This window comes from Camelina sativa, chromosome 7, assembly GCF_000633955.1.
Source record: "Camelina sativa cultivar DH55 chromosome 7, Cs, whole genome shotgun sequence".
Taxonomy (NCBI): Eukaryota; Viridiplantae; Streptophyta; class Magnoliopsida; order Brassicales; family Brassicaceae; genus Camelina; species Camelina sativa.
The window spans coordinates 23,483,002-23,504,072 of record NC_025691.1 but is presented as its reverse complement, the minus strand read 5'-3'; the positions used below and the strand labels follow the sequence as shown (position 1 = coordinate 23,504,072).

General features: G+C 36.2%; 4 protein-coding genes and 1 pseudogene across 4 annotated transcripts; 2 read left to right on the top strand and 3 right to left on the bottom strand.

Moving 5' to 3' along the window:
* On the top strand, positions 49-1,872 carry LOC104702171 (GDSL esterase/lipase At1g74460-like). Its single transcript, XM_010418000.2, has 5 exons — positions 49-368; positions 472-602; positions 711-950; positions 1,046-1,295; positions 1,439-1,872. Exons 1-5 carry the CDS (start codon positions 143-145, stop codon positions 1,690-1,692), a joined length of 1,101 nt encoding a protein of 366 aa, XP_010416302.1. The 5' UTR covers positions 49-142; the 3' UTR covers positions 1,693-1,872.
* LOC109125532 lies at positions 2,237-3,025 on the bottom strand. The gene is made up of 3 exons (XM_019227279.1): positions 2,719-3,025; positions 2,563-2,624; positions 2,237-2,445 (listed from the first exon to the last, which is right to left on the bottom strand). The coding sequence occupies exons 1-3, from the start codon at positions 2,810-2,812 to the stop codon at positions 2,317-2,319; spliced, it is 285 nt and encodes a 94-aa protein (XP_019082824.1). The 5' UTR covers positions 2,813-3,025; the 3' UTR covers positions 2,237-2,316.
* LOC104702170 lies at positions 4,502-7,510 on the bottom strand (annotated as a pseudogene).
* LOC104702169 lies at positions 8,694-10,341 on the bottom strand. The gene has a single exon (XM_010417999.2). It carries the CDS (start codon positions 10,157-10,159, stop codon positions 8,954-8,956), a length of 1,206 nt encoding a protein of 401 aa, XP_010416301.1. The 5' UTR covers positions 10,160-10,341; the 3' UTR covers positions 8,694-8,953.
* Positions 18,925-20,478, top strand: LOC104702168 (uncharacterized endoplasmic reticulum membrane protein C16E8.02-like). Its single transcript, XM_010417998.2, has 4 exons — positions 18,925-19,424; positions 19,816-19,878; positions 19,990-20,061; positions 20,161-20,478. The coding sequence occupies exons 1-4, from the start codon at positions 19,059-19,061 to the stop codon at positions 20,290-20,292; spliced, it is 633 nt and encodes a 210-aa protein (XP_010416300.1). The 5' UTR covers positions 18,925-19,058; the 3' UTR covers positions 20,293-20,478.

Below are 21,071 nucleotides of genomic sequence, written 5' to 3'. Positions count from 1 at the left end.
AAATCTACCTTCACCTCTTTAGTCTCACATTACTCCTCCACCTTTCTTACTAATTAGTCCTATTTTTTCACCTCCAAAACCCTTTAAAAACCCACCAAATTAACAAATCTTTTTCAATCAACAAACATTTTGAATTGGCGACATGAAGTTTTGCGCAATATTATTGTTGTTCATCCTTCTTGGAATCAACGGCTACGATTGCAAGATAGTCCAGTTTATATTCGGAGATTCATTGTCTGATGTAGGCAACAATAAGAATCTACCAAGAAGTTTAGCGACAGCGAATCTGCCCTATTACGGGATTGATTTTGGCAATGGTTTGCCTAATGGAAGGTTCACCAATGGCCGCACTGTTTCAGACATTATAGGTAAGTCATGTTTATGAACTTATAAATTAATCAATAATCATGGTATAGTATGTGAATTACATTTTAGTACAATCTTATAATTTTTTTGGTTAACAAATTTTAGGTGATAAAATTGGGTTGCCAAGACCAGTAGCCTTCTTGGATCCATCAATGAATGAAGATGTAATACTTGAAAATGGAGTGAACTATGCTTCAGGAGGTGGTGGAATCTTGAATGAAACTGGTGGTTATTTCGTAAGTCTCGTGAATATATGATGTTATAATTATAAAAATATATTTGATAAGATCCATTCATCAAAGAAATGATGTTTTTATTTTTTCATGGGGGTTGTATTTGTGAAGATCCAAAGACTTTCTCTGTGGAAGCAAATAGAATTATTCCAAGGGACACAAGATGTAGTTGTGGCAAAGATAGGAAAAAAAGAGGCAGACAAGTTCTTCCAAGATGCTCGATACGTCGTCGCTCTAGGCAGCAATGACTTCATTAACAACTATTTGATGCCTGTCTATAGCGACTCTTGGAATTACAATGATGTAACCTTCGTAGACTACTTAATGGAAACACTTGAATCTCAACTCAAGGTTAATTAGTCTACACAAATTCAACACATTCACTTCAATTTTTGTTATCTTTTATATATGAATCGACTGATACATATATATTTGTAATGTTATAGGTCTTGCATAGTTTAGGAGCGAGGAAGTTAATGGTGTTTGGGCTAGGACCAATGGGTTGTATCCCACTACAAAGAGCTCTAAGCCTCGATGGCAAATGTCAAAACAAAGCGAGTAATCTTGCTAAGAGATTCAACAAAGCTGCCTCCACAATGCTCCTCGATCTCGAGTCCAAGCTCCCTAATTCAAGCTACAAATTTGGTGAAGCCTATGACCTCGTCAACGACGTCATCACTAACCCCCAAAAATACGGTAACATACAAACTTTGATATAGTCAAAAGAAGCATTTACTTACGACATTTTTCACACAAAATTTTACATAAAGGTCATAAAAATACCAAAAAAAAAATTATCGGATTAACTTATTTAAATGTTTGTGTGCAAAATATTATAGGGTTTGATAACTCGGATTCGCCGTGTTGCTCGTTCTACAAAATCAGGCCGGCGCTGACATGTATCCCGGCGTCAACATTGTGTAAAGACAGAAGTAAGTACGTGTTTTGGGACGAGTATCACCCCACCGACAAGGCCAACGAGCTCGTTGCTAATATACTCATCAAAAGGTTTGACTTCATGCGTGCCGATGACGGTACCTCCCAGGCTCCTTCTCCAGCGCCAAATATTGCTCCTTCTTCCGACACTAACTGATCCAATTGATGTCCAAGTTATATGTATATTGTTTGATCATGTTGTGGAGAGCTTCGTTTTCCAATTCCATTTTAATCATGTGAAACAATAATGTTTTATTATATGTATTTTGTTATTCATTCTGTTGTATCTGTTAATTTCCAGAATTTGTCTTATAATAGTAAAGTTATTATCATGTTTGAGGTGGTTGTGTGTCCTCCACTGTCTTCAGTGTCTCTCCACCAAATAAAACGAAAACAACGATTAAATAATCATGTGGAAAAAGATTACGTAAAAGATAATAAAAATGTTAACAAAAATGGCATATTTAAAACAGAGCAAGGGAAAAAGCAGAGCAAAACCTTTTTGTGCTTCAGTGGATGACCTAACCTGAGCTAAGTTTAATGGTGGGACTTTTCTTTTAAAATGTCAAAAAATTGAGTCATAACCTTTTTACACATGGGTTTAAATGTTTAATAAAGTTTGAGTGTTATCAAATATTTAATATCTTCACATAGCCTTTTAGATTAAGATTCCATTGTATTAAGATAAGAAGACTCCTCCATGCTCTTAAATCTTGATACATATCATATAAAAAGATTATTACAATATATATAGAAGCTAGAATTAACAAGAAATTTGGAATTAGCATTCAGAACAGTGAGGAGTGTGGCGGTTGTTAGCACCTGATCCTGGATAATCGTTAATCTCCTCCACGTCCATCATCATCCTCCTTGTCCTTGTTCTTCTCTTAGGATCAGTTTCAGTGCGTCTCTATAAAAACATGAAGCATCCAGACAAGAAAAATCAAGAACAAGAATCAAAATACAAAACAGACTTGATCTTTGCTCACATTGTTTGTGTGTCAGTGTTTGTGGAGTAAATTCTTACCAATTGGCTAATCTGATTAAACTCATGTCCTTTGGTTTCAAAGTCTGTTAACTTCTCAATTCCTACATTAAACAAGAAATTAAAACAAGAAAGAAACAGCACAAGAGCAAGAAACTTGAGGACTTTAGCAATTAGAAATAGAGAGGTATTACACACTTGCAGTGATCAGAACAGGCTTCCAAGAGATCACGAGGTAAAGAAGAGCTAAAACCAACAACATTTGAAAACGAAAGACTTGTCTTCTCGCCATCTACACCTTCCCTTAAAAGACACAAGATATGTTCTGTTTCTTGCTCTGTTCTTCAAGTTAAAAGCTTTGTCGAATTTATACAAAAGAATCCCTGTGTGCTCTTCTTCTGGATCTGTAGGATTATCGTGGAAGAAGATATCGATATTAAAGAAAAGAAGATTGTGCAAAATTTCTCATTTTCTTTACATCTCTACCGTTGATTGTGGAAATTAACCTTTTGAGTTGGAGACATCACATGATGCTCATCAAATTAAAACTCTTCTTTTTAAAGTAGTAGTGTTGTATTATTTAATACACTCAGACACACACATAGATATACACAAATCTGCTGAATATCATGTACGTGTACACACATACGCAGACATGTACGCTATAGTATACATATACACAAAAAAGACTTGTATGCTATGATGCACGGGTACGTCTATTTGGTAGTCGTCCCCGTACCGGGGACATGTTGGAGACGGAAACTCTACGGGGACTCTATGGGGACGCCTTAGATGCTTTAGANAGACAAGAAAAATCAAGAACAAGAATCAAAATACAAAACAGACTTGATCTTTGCTCACATTGTTTGTGTGTCAGTGTTTGTGGAGTAAATTCTTACCAATTGGCTAATCTGATTAAACTCATGTCCTTTGGTTTCAAAGTCTGTTAACTTCTCAATTCCTACATTAAACAAGAAATTAAAACAAGAAAGAAACAGCACAAGAGCAAGAAACTTGAGGACTTTAGCAATTAGAAATAGAGAGGTATTACACACTTGCAGTGATCAGAACAGGCTTCCAAGAGATCACGAGGTAAAGAAGAGCTAAAACCAACAACATTTGAAAACGAAAGACTTGTCTTCTCGCCATCTACACCTTCCCTTAAAAGACACAAGATATGTTCTGTTTCTTGCTCTGTTCTTCAAGTTAAAAGCTTTGTCGAATTTATACAAAAGAATCCCTGTGTGCTCTTCTTCTGGATCTGTAGGATTATCGTGGAAGAAGATATCGATATTAAAGAAAAGAAGATTGTGCAAAATTTCTCATTTTCTTTACATCTCTACCGTTGATTGTGGAAATTAACCTTTTGAGTTGGAGACATCACATGATGCTCATCAAATTAAAACTCTTCTTTTTTAAGTAGTAGTGTTGTATTATTTAATACACTCAGACACACACATAGATATACACAAATCTGCTGAATATCATGTACGTGTACACACATACGCAGACATGTACGCTATAGTATACATATACACAAAAAAGACTTGTATGCTATGATGCACGGGTACGTCTATTTGGTAGTCGTCCCCGTACCGGGGACATGTTGGAGACGGAAACTCTACGGGGACTCTATGGGGACGCCTTAGATGCTTTAGAGGAAGATAACATCGAATTTTTTGATATTTGTATCCATTTCATTTCATTCAAAGCACTCTTATCATAAGCATATTTTCATTTCTTCATGTTTTTCTACTTTCTAGACTCTTTTCCCCTCTCTCCTTTTCCCATTAGCTTTACTAATCCCCTCTTATTCAAGGTATGGGTATATTTTCTTATATGTTTATTGAAGTACCCATACCGTATCCGTATCTATAAATTTTTACTTCACCGTTTTCCGTCCCCGTTTCCGTACCCGATTCCTGTTCCCGTACCCGTTTCTGCAACCTAGCTTGTATANACGTGTACACACATACGCAGACATGTACGCTATAGTATACATATACACAAAAAAGACTTGTATGCTATGATGCACGGGTACGTCTATTTGGTAGTCGTCCCCGTACCGGGGACATGTTGGAGACGGAAACTCTACGGGGACTCTATGGGGACGCCTTAGATGCTTTAGAGGAAGATAACATCGAATTTTTTGATATTTGTATCCATTTCATTTCATTCAAAGCACTCTTATCATAAGCATATTTTCATTTCTTCATGTTTTTCTACTTTCTAGACTCTTTTCCCCTCTCTCCTTTTCCCATTAGCTTTACTAATCCCCTCTTATTCAAGGTATGGGTATATTTTCTTATATGTTTATTGAAGTACCCATACCGTATCCGTATCTATAAATTTTTACTTCACCGTTTTCCGTCCCCGTTTCCGTACCCGATTCCTGTTCCCGTACCCGTTTCTGCAACCTAGCTTGTATGTACATTGCTACAGTAACTCAAAACTAATCTTTGATCACAAGACAGAGATATTATTACTCATGACCTCTTCCGAGTCAATCTGATTGCTGCAAAATGAAGAAACATAAGATTAGTTTCTGGAATTTGATTTTGTCTAAAGCAATTTATCTGTGCACTAACCTGATTGTTATCAGAGTGGCCAAACACTGGGTTACTACAAGTTTGATGATGATCAGTAGCAGCAAACACTGGTTGATCAGGGAATTGGAAGCTGTTGCTAACAGGATACATAGAGAGATCTTGTTGGAAGTTAAACTCAAAACCTGATTCTAACTTCTTCTCTTCTTGCATACCAAATTGTGTAAGATATGAATACTCCTCGCCGAGTTGTAAACTCGAGCAGCTGTTTCCGTTTAGCTCGTTTAGCATATTGCCTTCTTCTCTTAAGCGGTCAAGTTGTTGTTCAAGGTTGCAATTCTGATCTTCTTGAATTCTAGACTCGAAGAAGCTTGAGTAAACCGGAAGTGATGCAGTTGCAGTATTTTCCATCTCACTGTTGATCACAAATCTTGGAATTGAGCAGAACATACAACTCCAAGGCATACATTAAGTAAATTAACAGTGAACTCACTGATGAGGAAGAAAACTTGAGTCAGCAGGTATGATCATTTGTTGGTAACTGTTATCAGGAAGCCATGAGATTAAATGATTTTCTTGAATGCCATTTATTACCAAAGGTGATGATATCCCGCTATGAAACTGCATTAGAAGGTTTGGTCTGGTTCAGGAATGTCAGAGAAGAGAGGGGGACAAGTGTCATAACTTATACTAACCTGTGTTGTTGTACATTCTAGTAATAAGAGTTGATTCTTTCTGAAATGTCCCTGCAAGGCAAAAGCTGCTTCCATTACTAGCTCTGAACACTTTCATATATGTTTGTCATCAAGTCATATATAACATTACATACCTTGTGAATCTGAACTCTTTCAATAGAATTTCTCAATGATTCCCCAAAATGCTCCAGATGCTCGATGTTTTCAGTTCTAACAATATCTGTCCAACGGCTGAAAACACACACGACAGAAGAAGATTCAATATGAATATCTATCACAAGCATAGTAAGTTAAGAGGGTTGCAAAAACAAATAGAAAGTATTAAAAAAACGCTACTTAAAATAGAAAAGCGCCAATGTTCCACCTCAGTCTCCTGTGACACTCCAAAACCTGAGCTTGAAAAAACGCTACTTGGTTAGTCAGACCCTGCTCATGAAATGTTCAAATACAGACTTTTAGCAGTCAGAATTCACGAGCATATATATCCAGGAGAAATTCGTTGGTCCATCATCTTTACCACATTAGTTTGATTCCTGCCGGATAAACAAAGTACCACAGTTCAAGTGGTTTACCAAGGGATAATAATGACAAATACTTTGCCGAACTTATAATTGCATAGAACTTATCAATAAGGTACCTTGAACCTACGAAGAACTCTTTTATATTACCATCATGATCCAGTTTCATAAAAGTCTTCTTGAGGGCCTATACAATAGGTAGATGTTTCAGCTCAATATGTATCCCAAACCAATAACCATTATGAAAAAGGAAGTGAGAGATCCAATAAAGTTTGTACCTCAAGGCTCTCCAATTTTCTGTTATGATGAAAAGAAAACTTATCAGTTTTACAACACAAATACATCAAGTTCGAAGTCTATATGTGTTTGAGAGTTGAGCGAGAAATAAGCAGAAACATATACCGTTTTGTCCTTTCTAGAGGAGTCAACTGCGCAAACTTGGAAATGACATCTCCAATACATCTGCATAAACAAGAAACAAATGAACTTCTCAAGATTCAGGTTAATTTCCCTCAGCCAAGATCAAAGAAAGAACAATGACATGATCCACTTGAGTATCCAATTATATACCTACGATGTCCATGTAATGCGGTAGGCCTTCCGGTAGATGAGAAAACATAAGAAGAACGATATCAATATCACACAATACAGACAACTCTCTGGCTTTCTTTAAAATCCCACTTCTTCTCTTTGAGTATGTGTTTTGCCTGTTGCTACTGCTCTCTATCCGCTTTATCATCAGCTTAACCCTACCCATTCTGCACACCCAAAATTCATCACATCTAACAAATTTTCACAGAAGAATGAATAAACAAAAAGGATGAGCATTTCATCGAGTACACAGAAGACAAGAATCCCCAAATCCGAAATTGGCTTAACACATCAAAGAAAAATCTCTCCCTGAAGACGAGATCAAAGGGAGCATTCATATATATATAGGAAAGACAAAGTCTTTAAGACAAATAGAAACAGAGGATTAAGGATTTGTTCTCTTGGAAACAACAAACGAATTCAAAAGAACATGAACAAGCAGACTAAAACCATTGGAGGTAAAAAAAAAAAGATTCCAGCAGAGAGAGAAATGGTGAAAACAAAGAGCTTACACAAGCAGACTAAGGGACAACCTTCGATTTCGCAGGGAAAACTTTAAGACGTCGACCAACGGAACAGTGTGCTCTGCTCTGCGTAGAGGGAAGAGAAGGAAGACTGTGTAATCAATGAAGCTGTTTTGAAGCTGTTTTGTTTTGTTTTAATTAACAGTTGATTATTCGAAAGTTTAACTTCTTTATTACTTTTACAATTTTATTGGGCCATTAGTTTCTATTATGGGCCAATTCATATTTTCATACAAGCCCAGTCATATCTTTTGAGTTCCTTCTTTTTGCCCTAATTTTCGCCGCCTCTGCTTATCTATTTAAAGCCATCGTGGATTCTTTGGAGACATTGGAGCCACTTCTCTTGAAACCCTAGTCTTTTTATCTCTGTTTATTCTCTTAGCTTTTGAAAAAAATTCAATCTTTTGGTGTGTTGATGTTGTTTCCGTTTTATTGTTGTTGTTTGTTTTGATGCCTTGATTGATGTTGCCTGTGATGGTGTTAAATATACTTTGAGAGCTAAGTCTCTAGGAAAACAAATCAACTCTGAGGCTATTTCAATCTGTTTTCTTTCTCTAGTAGTGTTAATTGATTTCCTTTGTGTTACTTTAGGATTACGAGGTTTTGTCCAGTTTATGTAGGTGTTATTCATGTTTCTTTTAGAGGTTAAGTGTTGAGTGCAGATGATGATAAAAAGACAGGGACATCAGATTCTTTTCGGAGAAATTAGAATGATGAGTATTGTCTAGATGGGAATCTCTCTGATGCACTTCACCCAAACCTTCCTAACCTAGTTTAAAAAAAAAGTGTTTTTGAATGTTTGGTTATGCCGGTGATGTATATATGTGTTTTCATCGGATTTTTTCAGTGATGAATTACATCACAGTTGTCACTACCTCTGAGGCATATTTTTCTAGGTTTTTTGTTTTGTTTTTGTTTACCTATATTTGATCTTAATTAGAGAAGCCTGATGATTGCATCTAAGAACGGAGATATGAATGGTTGTTTTGTTGTAGCCTAGTGCATTGTATTGGGCTCCAAAACACTACCCAATGTAATCATCTTGCTTAACTGTATATGAAGGCCACCATCTTATCTAGATCCTAATCCATATCATAGTTGTTTCACATTTTTTTAGCTTTGAACTTGGTTTCTTTTTTCTGCAGGAGGACGTATCCAAGACTTGTAATTTGAAAGTGTTAGTGCTACCTCTTTTGTGACATTAGAACCATTACAGATTGTATCTGTAATTCTGATTTGAGTTTCTACTTGTATATTTACATCTTTTCTATGTAATAAAAAGAGAATAAGTTAACCAAATGTGCGAAAGAAGCCATAACTTTTAATTGAATTATAGTTTTTGATCCTTATCAAATGGAACCAAATACATAAATTAAACAATCTTCGGCAAGAAAATTATACATAGCATCAAAGATTGTAAAAATGAAGTTTTCCTTCACCGGCATTTTCTCTCTATGAAACATGTAGACAATCAATTCCACAATTGATAAACATAGTTGAATTTGTCCAGATTTTTTACTTGTACAAAAACCCCTTCCCATTAAATTTTCACTAAAACATCATTCAGAACCGTGATGCTTTCCGACAGAATCAAGACCTTCTGTTCTGCTCCTTACAATGCGATGAAACACTTCCCTCACTTTCTTTTCAAACGGATCCAAACCATTCTTCAAAGCTTCTTGAAGCTTCCCCAATTCCTCAACCCTCTCTCTCACTTCCATCTCTTTCTCATCAGACAGAGGAAACTGAGCAGAATCAACCAAATCATTCATCAACCTTGAGCTCCTCTCAAACTGATGTATCTCTTTCAACAACCCACAAGTGTTCTTCCTCTCTCTCTTCTTCGATTCCTCAATGATCCTATCGTGCAACGACATCAAAGACCCTCCCCACGGGTAGTTCCTAGGAACATTGAAATGCACTTGCAAGCCTCTGTCTTGACAAGGAATCGCTGCCACAAGCGCCCACATCACAAACAGCAATATCGAAGTCATTGTATAAACCGGAACAACGAGACCATTAGTTGCCGTAATGTCACTAGCCCGAGGGGTAGCTACATTGTTCCCAATAGCTTGCAATTGCTTTGAAGCTGACCATGATCTCGAAACACTCCAAGAAAGCGATCTGAAATGCCCGATTGTTTTGTGGTGAAGATGTTCCTTGTTCCTCCCAAACGAACGGTTACGATGCTGAGACGAAACAGAGCTCGAAGACGAATCTTTCTCATCAAGCATACCGATAGCTAACTCAATCAAAGTCTTCCTCGCACGACGAAACTGACCTTCACCGAGAGGTCTCTGGCTGCTTCCACTTCCACCACCGGTGTTGTTAAAAGCGCAGATTACGATCTCGATCAGCTTCTGCCATTGACGGATCTGTTCAACACCGTCACGGATCGCGTTACAGACGTCGAGAGCCTTAACGCTTCTCTCGAAGTAATCAGCGATCAATCGATCCATGGGTGGTTTAGTGATCATCGAGCGGTGGTTGATGAGGATGACACGAAACTCTTCTTGACAAGAGAGAAACGAATCAAGAAGCTTGCCAACCCATTCGAGAGACAAGAGATCTTCACAACCAGAGGCATTGAGATTGATAAACCTCTCAGCGACTTTTCTCTGGAAAGAATCCAACTCCGCCTCCATCCCAGTCAACTCGCCGGTAACTGTACTTGACGCCGATGAGTCAACAGAGTTCACAGCCGAGTCTCGCCGTAGATTCAGTAATGACCTCCCGAATGATCTTTGGTATTCCGTCGTTGGCATCCTCAAAAAAAAAAACCAAAACCCAGATGATGATGATGAAAAATGTGAGATTGATAATAATCAAATCAGAGAGAAATTTCTCATTCCCCTAAAAAAATAAAAATCGTTCCTTTTTTTTTTGTGATTTTAGGATAGAGAGAGAGAGAGAGAAAGAGAGAGAGAGAGTGATGATAAAAAATTAATAAAACCCTAATAAAGATCTTGGCTTTATATCGAGAGACAATTTTGACCGCGTCTTTTTTTTCTTTTTTTTTAATTTTTGATAAATATGGAAAATTGAGATTTATTTTTAAAAGTTACTACTATAACATTCCCAACGATAAAGATCTTTTTTGTCTATTTTGTTTATTTTTAAATTTGGTTCTAATTATATATATTGACTCGTCCGAAACACGCAGCTAACACGTCAAGCGTATGTTAACCCAAGTAGGAACATACTATTATAAAGAAAAATCTCAGCCGTTGGATGAAGAAGTGGAAGACATAAACATATGGCTGTGAGAGACGAGGGACAATGACAGCACGTGAAGGATGTAAGAAACGGAGGCCACGTGGCGAGACATGAGTTGGGGAAAGTGTGACGGAGAAGGCGTCAATGTAATGTAACAGCTCAATCTTAGTTGGCGCGTCATAGAGACTTGGTCCCGTTTTTATTCTTCTTTTTATTTTTTTTTCTTTTTGCAAACTTTTTTCTTTCTAGAAACCTTAAGCCCAAGTTACAATTTGCTGACGTGTTTTTATCTTATTTGCTATAAATGACGAAAAACAAAAATCAAGGAGCAAGTCAATTTAATTTTGAGAACTATTTCTTGGTCGATAATTTGTATATTCATAACTATATAGAAAGCTTATTTGTTGTTAGTAGACTATTTTAGTACTAAATTACAAATCGATATATTCATAATTTAATATGATGTGTTTCAAAGTTGAGAATCATGTTTGAACCGATCTTTTATGAACGATAGGATTTTATATCATTGTTTTTATTAATTAATACAAGACGTAAGATGCACACTACACTAGTTAGACTCTAATACTATCATTTTAAAAATGAGCAATTTGATATAAAATATTTGGAGTGGACTTCCATAACCGGCTCATACATGTCCAAGACCACAAAGGTCTATCGGCCATATTGTCTTTATTTTAAGTCGATTTATGTTTAAGCCTTTACTTTACTATATATATGTAACTTCTAAATGATTGAATCAATAATAAGAAAAGAGAAAACCTCCTTCGAATTTCTCTAGTTTATAATACGTTATCATCACGAAAGCCTTAAAACTCCACTTACAAAACCCTAAACCCTAAACCACCGCATAACATCCTTTGTTCATTCAACTCTCGGCGGTCGGTCCCTGTTTTGTGATCAAGGCGTGTTCGTGGTCTAGCTTCTGTTCGTGATCGGTTCGTGTGCTTGTCTAGTTCGAGGTTCGTGAATCAACATAAGATATAACCGAGGTCTTTAGCTCCCAGTTCAATTCCAGTCAACCTCCAAACGGTGGAAGGTAAATAAATCAAACCCCCTTAGAACCTATGAATCGAACCTGATCTCTTAAATGTAATGGAACTATAAAATTTACAAGTAAAACAACCAACAAACAAAACCCTAAGCTTTAGACCCTAAAACCCTAAAATTTAAAAACTTTAAAATCGGTTGTTATGAGGTTTAGGGCTGCTTAGATTGTTTGCAAAATTAAACCAAATATGCCTTGATTAAATCCGGTTGTTATTGTTGTTTGATTGCTTGTAAAATCGGTTGCATAAAACTTTAGAACTAGAAACCTAAATTCGAAATTCATAAGAGAAAATTATTATGCAGCTTGTTCTAAGTTTAATCTGATTACCAATGGTTGTTTGCTTAAAAATCAAAAGCCTAAAATCTAAGATCTTAAAATCGGAATTGTCTTATGTTTTGCATGAAAGATCAAAACAAAATTAGGATAACTCCCAAATTAATTCTAGACATTATCCTAAAAGCCTAGAAAATATTTCCTTAAAATTTTGTCATTATCCTGTTTTTAAGAAAAAGGAAATCTTATCTAAGAAAAAGGAAAATTGCTAAAACCTAAAATTATGTGCATATTTCTTGTTCATACTAGAATTTGTCTAGGATTATATTTTCATGCATGTTAAGCCACGAAATTAAGAATAAAGGCAAGGTATGTTTCGGTCTCAAATACCGCATGGCCTAAAGAGTAAAATAAATGCATGGTTCGGTCTCAAATACTGCATGCTAATGATCAGATGCATGGCTTGTATTGTGTAGATGACAAAGCTAAACAATCTCCAATATGCTGCCCTTAAATGTCTCTGGAGACAATTACTTACAATGGGAATTGGACACTAAGATCAACCTGAAATCAAAAGACCTATGCGAATGCATTGAGGATGAGAATGATTGCACTGAAAATAGTAAATATAAGGCGATATTACATATACGCCATCACCTTGCTGAGAGTCTCAAGAACCAGTACCTTACCATAGAAGATCCTCTTGACCTTTGGACAGAGTTGAAAAACAGATATGGACACCAAAAGATGGTGCTCCTACCAAAGGCTCAATTTCATTGGAAAAACCTACGGATCCAAGATTTTAAATCCGTGGATGAGTATAACTCAGAGCTATTTAAGATAGTCTCGATCTTGAAGTTATGTGGTACTGAGGTTACTGAGAAAGACTTGCTTGAGAAGATATTCTCAACCTTTTACACTAATAACATACTGCTTCAGCAACAGTATCGTGAAAAGGGTTTTAAGACATATGCAAGCCTCATCTCTTGTTTTCTCCTTGCTGATCAAAACAATGAGCTATTGTTGATGAACAATGCAGTGAGGCCTCCTGGATCTACCCCTTACCAGAGGCTCACAATGTTGACATTGCTAAGAATGAGCCTAAAGAGCCCAAGGAAACAAAAGAGTCCAACTACGTCCATAGAGACAAGTATCACGGCCGTGGCCATGGTAGAGGACGTGGTGGTCGTGGCCAATACCAAAGAAACCAATATGATGGTTATGGTCGTGGGAACCGATCCGACTTCGGTCGTGGTCGTGGTAGAGGCCGCAGAATTTTCAAACCGCAACATAAGACTAAATCGGTTTGTCACCAATGTGGTATGGCAAATCATTGGGCTAAGACATGCAGGACATCTAAGCATCTCATTGATCTCTATCAAGAGAGTTTGAAAAAGAATCCAGAAGCTAACTTGGTTCATCTCGATGGTGAAGGAGATTTCGACCATGAGAATGATGACCAATTGGATTATGAAACTTCTGATTGCCTAAGAGAGGATAATTAAATTTTACATTGGTTGTATTAATTTATTTTAATTATCTATGTTTTATGACTTTGATTTTATTGAATTATTATTTTGGTTTAAATTCAATTATTTTATTTCCATCAATATAAAATTATTTGTTTATGTTTAAAACATAATTCTTGTCTATATTGAGAAATGGTTAAGGACAAGAGTATAATTGTGGTGGATAGTGGATTAAGACACACAATTTTGAAGGATAAGAGATATTTTGTTAATCTCATTATGAAAAATAACAATATTAGCATAATAGTGGGTATAGTAAGTTTAATTGAAGGCTACGGCCAAGCACATATTTTATTACCAAATGGCACACATCTTGAACTAAGTGATGCCTTATATTCACCCAGCTCAAAGAGAAGCTTATTGAGTTTTAAAGACATTCGTTTGAATGGTCTACATGTTGAAACTAAGGGTGAAGGAAACCAAGAGTTCCTATATATTACTGAAATCACCCAATGCCATAAGAAGGTCCTAGAGACTATACCCGCATTAGCCACTGGTCTTTACCATGCTAAGATAAATATGAAAGAGGCTAATTTGGCAATGAACAAGATGTTCAATGATCAATTCACTTTATGGTATGACCGGCTTGGCCATCCGGGTTCAAAAATGATGTGTAAGCTTATATTAAATTAAAATGGGCACACTCTAAAAGAGAGAAGAATTATTCCTAAGAATCTCACGTGTGTAGCATGCGCACAAGGAAAACTCACTATAAGGCTATCACCAGTGAAAGTCACTAAAGAGACTTTAAACTTTCTCGAAAGGATAGAAGGCGATATATGTGGACCAATACACCCACCTTGTGGGACGTTTAGATATTTCATGGTCCTTATCGATGCATCGACCAGATGGTCACATGTTTGTTTATTGTCAACTAGAAACCTTGCGTTTGCTAGATTGTTGGCCCATATCGTACGTCTGCGAGCCCCCAGATTTTCCACTTAAGACTATACGTCTAGACAATGCTGGTGAATTTACATCCCAAGCGTTTAATGAATATTGTATGTCCATGGGGGTAAGTGTGGAACATCTCGTGGCACATGTACATACACATAATGGATTAGCTGAATCCTTCATCAAACACATTCAATTAATTGCTCGACCATTACTTATGAGGTCGAAGCTTCATGTGTCTGCTTGGGAACACGCAGTATTGCATGCAGCAGAACTTATACGCATCAGGCCATCTAGTGAACATAAGTATTCACCATCCCAATTATTAACGGGTCATGAGCCAGACATATCCCATCTAAAGACATTTGGGTGTGCCGTTTATGTACCGATTGCATCATCACAGAGAACTCAGATAGGACCTCAAAGGAGAATGGGAATATATGTTGAATATGATTCTCCCACCATTATTAAGTATCGTAAGCCAACTACGGGTGATTTATTTAAGGCCAGATACGCGGATTGTCAGTTTGTTGAGTCTGAATTTCCTATGTTGGGTGGAGATAATAACAAGCTGGTCAAAGAAATATCATGTAATCAAACATCCTTAAATTGGCAAGATCCTCGGACTCTAGCATGTGAGGCAGAGGTCCAAAAGATTATACATTTGCAAAAGCTAGCAATTCAATTGCCAGATTCCTTTGTTGACCCAAAGAGAGTAAGAAAATCGTACATACCAACTTGTAATGCACCAGTACGTATTGATGTTCAAAAAGAACACAATAATCAAGTTGCTACAGAGTCTAAGGCCCGTATGAAACGTGGTAGACCATTAGGTTCCAAAGATAAGAACCCTCAGAAATCTAAGAAAGGTGCAAAACAAACCGAGGTTAAGGAAATTATAGACATGGCCGCGGCAAATCCTAAGGTACCAAATGAGGTTTGGGACGCTGAACCTCAAGGACCTAAAGGTATTGATAATAATGAGATCTCAATCAATTATATCATGTCTGGAATAAAATGGAACTGTAAAGATGTCGACATCGATGAAATATTTGCATACAAAGTAGCACTTCAAATAAATGAGAATCATGAACCCACGTCCATATTAGAGTGCACTCAAAATAAAGAATAGTTAAAATGGAAAAAAGCCATTGACATGAAGTTAAATTTATTAAAGAAAAGGAATGTATTGGGTCTGATCTTAAGGACACCATTCGATATAAAACCAGTTGGACACAAATGGGTCTTTGTAAAAAAGAGAAATGAAAATAATGAAATCGTGAGATATAAGGCACGACTTGTAGCACAAGGATTCTCTCAAAGACTAGGAATAGATTATGAGGAGACATACTCCCCTGTGATGGATGCAACGACTTTTAGATATTTGCTAAGTCTGGCTATAAGAGAAAAAACTGGATTTGCGGTTAATGGATGTTGTAACCGCATACTTATATAGTCCACTGGATAATGAAATTTATATGAGATTACGAGAGGGTATTGAGCTCAAAGATAAGAGTGGTTCTCGAGAACAATACTGCATAAAGCTAAACAAATCCCTTGATGGACTGAAACAAAGTGGACGTATGTGGTACAATAGACTAAGTGAGTACCTAGCCAAAGAGGGCTATAAGAATGATCCCATCAGTCCATGTATTTTTATAAAGAAGTTTGCAAGCAAAGGGTTTGTGATCATAACAGTATATGTGGATGATTTGAATATATTAGGAATCTCTGGGGAAATCGCCCAAACAGTTGAATATCTCAAGAAAGAGTTTGAAATGAAAGACCTAGGTAAAACTAAGTTCTGTTTGGGATTGCAGCTTGAATACATAGATAATGGAATCCATGTGCATCAAATGGCATATACTGAAAAGGTACTCAAGATGTTTAATATGGACTAAGCTCACTCATTGCCTAGCCCAATGGTTGTGAGGAGCCTTGATTTGGATAAAGATCCATTCGGTCCAAAGAAGGACGATGAAGAAGTTCTCAGTCCGGAAGTGTCATACCTCAGTGCTATAGGAGCATTAATGTTCTTGGCTAGCCACACTAGACCGGACATATGTTTTGCCGTGAACAAAGAAGGCACTAGAACGGTATCAAACATGTATTGCGTTACCTACAAGGAACGCTTCATTTGGGTTTATTTTATACTAACTATAACAAAGAAGGTTTAGTTGGTTTTGCTGATGCAGATTATTTATCGGATCCACATAATGCAAGGTCTCAAACCGGCTACGTATTTACGCACGGTGGTACAGCAATTTCATGGCGTTCTGTGAAACAGATCATTGCGGCCACATCATCTAATCATGCCGAAATCTTAGCAATGCATGAAGCTAGCCGAGAGTGTGTGTGGTTGAGATTGATGACTCAAAACATCCGATCAGATTGTGGAATGGCCGACGACAAAGAAGCAACCATTATATATGAGGACAATACAGCCTGCATCGCACAGCTCAAGGATGGGTACATTAAGGGAGATCGGACGAAGCACATATTACCCAAGTTCTTCTTCACACATGAACTACAAAAGGCCAGAGAAGTTCAATTGGTGCAAGTTCCGTCCAGCGACAATTCAGCCGATCTCTTCACCAAATCACTACCGACATCAACATTCAAGAAGCTCACACACCAGATTGGAATGCGGAGACTTAAGGACTTTTAGTGATGCTTAGAACAGGGGGAGCAATGCGTGATGTACTATTTTCTTTCACCATGGTTTTGTCCCACTGGGTTTTCCTGGTAAGGTTTTAATGAGGCAGCACCCCCAATCGTATTGCACTGATCCGTTAGCATCAACACAGTTATGTCATCCAAGGGGGAGTGTTGTAAAACACTTGGAGTGGACTTCCATAACCGGTCCATACATGTCCAAGACCACAAAGGCCCATCGGCCATATTGTCTTTATTCTAAGTCGGTTTATGTTTAAGCCTTTACTTTACTATATATATGTAACTTCTTCTAAACGATTGAATCAATAATAAGAAAAGAGAAAACCTCCTTCAAGTTTCTCTAGTTTACAACACAAATTATATAATAATATAGGATATTCCGCAGTGTATTCTGTAAATCCCCAATATCTGGAAATCGTACCTAATACTCCTTCTGTATCATAAAGGATGATATTTTAAGATTTTTACTTGTATCATAATAAATGATTTTCTTTAGTATATTTAATGCATTTTTAGTTTTAAAAATCAAATAACTAATTAATATTTTTACTTTTACAATACATAATTAATTGTATTCATGGAGTTAAATAACAAGTGTTAAAAAAGCACAACTAAATAAGTACTAAAAGAAGAATAAAACAAAAGTTATTACCAATAATACATCATTTATTATTTTCTTAATCTTTGTAAAAACTCTAAAACATCATCTTTTCTAATATAGAAAGAGTATGAATTATTAAATCATATTACTATGAATATTTTTTATATAAAAAGAGTGTGCATAATGATTATAAAAGAAAGTATAGCACGTGTGAATTACACAAGTTTCAAGAGACATAGAACAATGGAAGTCGTCATTAAGAAAAATTATAAAACAAATAATATGACAGACAAACTCTCCTTTGGGTTTTGAGTTTTGACTATTTCTTGAAATTTGGAAGTTGTTAATTTGTTATAATACATTTAAGGTACGCATCTAATTTGGAAGTTGAACTAAGAAAGCATGCACCTTATTTTCTTAATATATATTTCTTCTGTTCCATAAAAAAAAATTATTGATGTTTTGAAATATTTTTTTGTCTTACAAAAATTGATGTTTTGTAAACTTTAAGAAGTAATTATTGAAAATATTTAAAATTTTGAATTGTTATTGGTTAAAATTAAATAATAACTTTTTAGTGAAAGAAAAAAATATATTTAAATTCAGTAATTATTGTTTTTTTAAAATGTGTATAAAATTCTAAATATCAATCTTCTAGGAACAGAATGAGGATATGTATATCAATGTACGTCGTGACCACCAAACGCAATACAAACAGTTAAACAAATACGTATCCAAACTTTGAAAATATGACATTCCAACCTGATGGATGGGTGGGTAAATCGTATATTTTGGTCACAAAACAAGATTGGTTTTTAGATGAAATATACTTATTAAAAGACTAATCTTAGACCGAGATTAAAGGACGTGGTCCAGGGTTTAGAAGGCAACGGTCACAATATATGAAGTAGATAGCTGCATCCATCACTCGTTTATATTATAACACATCAAATCTATTAGTTTCGTAATGAATATATTGGTTGATGGGATCTGGATATGACGGCACTCGTACCCACCTTCGTCATTTATTTGTTCATAGTTGTTGCTTTTTTTCATCACTAATCTCTAAAGGTAGAATGGTAACATGCATGATGCATGATAATTGATAATTTTGTGTTTTGGAAGAGTTTTATTAACCACGTGATGAAATGTCATATATCTTATTCGTTTTACTATTTACCACGTGAAATATCAACTGCAGTGCTGCTTATTTTACTTGGTCAACGATCACCTCCATAGAGAGTGTATGTTAGTTAGTAATAGTATCGGCGTATGTTAGCGTACTCCGATGTGACGCACCTGCAAAAAGCCAAAAGTCTTCTCTTTTCGACTTCTTCCGATCCTGCAAGAAAGTCTCACACGCAAGTGTTGAGAGAGAATAATATCATCAAAGAACACTAAAAATCATGAGCAAAAGAATCGGACTGCTCGATCTTGAGAAGCATTTCGCCTTCTACGGAGCTTATCACAGCAATCCAATCAACATCATAATCCACACTCTGTTCGTATGGCCAAACGTCTTCGCCACTCTCCTTTTCCTCTACTCCTCAACGCCACCGGCTCTAGATCACTCCCAATTAGGGTTCCTCAAATCGCTGACCTTTGACGGTGTCTTGCGCTTGGACATTGGGTTTACTCTCACTGTGGTTTACTCTGTTTTTTACATCTGTCTGGATAAGAAATCTGGTGTTTTAGCAGCTCTGTTATGTTTCTCTTGTTGGATTGGATCCAGCTTCCTTGCAGCTCGACTTGGACATTCCTTAACCTTAAAGGTTAGCTCTTTTATCTTCTTCAGTTATCAGAAAAGGACCAAAAGGTTTCACCTTTGTTTACTTTTTTTTTTTACTCTGTCAGCACTATCTTAGGGTGTTCTTTTGCTCATATTGATTTATGATTGTGATGTTTCTGTCGAGTTCTTGTTTTCTCTGTTTGGTGTTCGTTCAATGTATATGATGATGATGATGTAACGTCAGTGTCTCGCTTCCAAACATTAATGATCATTTGTCTGGATATATAATGTGGTCCTTTCAAGATTCTCATTATTAGAAAACCTCTAAATTCAACATGTCTGCATCATCACTTGTGTTCAAGACAAAGTTGCGTTTTTTTCTTCTTTTGTAATTATACAGTTTATATCTTTCGTAACCTGACTTGCTTTCTCAGGTTGGGATGGCTTCTCAGCTTTTGTGTTGGATTGGTCAGTTCCTTGGTCACGGCTTGTTTGAGGTAATAAACTTACTTTATTTGTTTAGAAGAAGAAAAAAAGAAAAGCATTTGTTATGATTCTCCTTTGCAGAAGAAACTTAACTAACTAACAGAACTTAATTCTACTCCAAGAAACGAGCTCCTGCACTTTTAGACAACCTAGTCCAAGCTTTTCTAATGGGTCCTTTCTTCCTCTTGCTCGAGGTATTATTGTCTTTCCTTCTTTTTTTTTTCTTTTTTTTTTTATGTTCTTTCCTTCCACGGAAGTGATTAATCACAATGGATTTGAATTAAAAAAAACAGGTGTTGCAGTCTGTTTTCGGGTACGAGCCATACTCTGGGTTTAAAGCACGCGTCAACTCCAAGATCAAGAGTGAAATCAAAGAATGGAGAGAAAAGAAGCAGCAGCAGAATGAGAAGAAGAAGATCACTTAATTGTCATTCTGATTCGAAAACTGTTGCCTTCTCTGTTCATCATCTTATGAAAATCAGAATCTCAAGCACACAAACATAAGAAGCTCCATGGACCAATTAACTTTTGTAATATGAGCCTCAGGCCCAGCCCATTAGCTAATGCAAAAGTCATTGCATAGATAAAGAATCTTCCATCTTCCATGTACAGTAGATTGAAATAGTGGCACGAGAGATATTTAAGAAACAGATTGGATAGGAATAACAGAAATAGATAACACAAGAATCGAGAGACTTGTCTGTCAGAATGGTACGATTAAAAAAACAAAACAAAAGGTTTCGATTTTGATTTTTGTATGACTTTCACTCAACTCTTTTGAACTGAACCACACAACAAAAAAAACAACAAAAGTTAAAGTAGTTAAAGTGAACACCTGAATAATAATTAAAAGAAAGAAAAAAAAAAACTGAAAAAGTTTTAACCTTTTTCGTCTGTTTGTCACAAACTCACAATGTAACAGGTTAACAACATTTGATGCATGTTTGGGTCTGAAATGAATCGAGGGAATAAAAAATTAGGACCCCATTATTACTGAAAAGGATGATGAGAATCAATTATTACATTGTAAATCCATTTTGATCCCACGGAACCAAGAATCTCTTGTTAGGAAAAATGATGATAAAATTCAATTTCAGAACAGATATATTTATATATTTTTGGATGTCTATATAAAAATAAAACCTATGTCCTTGTTTTTTTAATTTAATTTCCTGAAACTGTAATAAGTAATAAGTCATATCTT

Excerpts from the sequence above, each read along its gene's own strand:
- LOC104702171 (XM_010418000.2), top strand. The coding sequence starts at position 143 with ATGAAGTTTTGCGCAATATTATTGTTGTTCATCCTTCTTGGAATCAAC. Across the intron at positions 603-710 it reads ATGAAACTGGTGGTTATTTC|ATCCAAAGACTTTCTCTGTG; the intron begins GTAAGTCTCGTG and ends GTATTTGTGAAG. Across the intron at positions 951-1,045 it reads CACTTGAATCTCAACTCAAG|GTCTTGCATAGTTTAGGAGC; the intron begins GTTAATTAGTCT and ends GTAATGTTATAG.
- LOC109125532 (XM_019227279.1), bottom strand. The coding sequence starts at position 2,812 with ATGGCGAGAAGACAAGTCTTTCGTTTTCAAATGTTGTTGGTTTTAGCT. Across the intron at positions 2,625-2,718 it reads GCCTGTTCTGATCACTGCAA|GAATTGAGAAGTTAACAGAC; the intron begins GTGTGTAATACC and ends TGTTTAATGTAG. Across the intron at positions 2,446-2,562 it reads TTAATCAGATTAGCCAATTG|AGACGCACTGAAACTGATCC; the intron begins GTAAGAATTTAC and ends ATGTTTTTATAG.
- LOC104702169 (XM_010417999.2), bottom strand. The coding sequence starts at position 10,159 with ATGCCAACGACGGAATACCAAAGATCATTCGGGAGGTCATTACTGAAT.
- LOC104702168 (XM_010417998.2), top strand. The coding sequence starts at position 19,059 with ATGAGCAAAAGAATCGGACTGCTCGATCTTGAGAAGCATTTCGCCTTC. Across the intron at positions 19,879-19,989 it reads TTGGTCACGGCTTGTTTGAG|AAACGAGCTCCTGCACTTTT; the intron begins GTAATAAACTTA and ends TTCTACTCCAAG. Across the intron at positions 20,062-20,160 it reads CTTTCTTCCTCTTGCTCGAG|GTGTTGCAGTCTGTTTTCGG; the intron begins GTATTATTGTCT and ends TAAAAAAAACAG.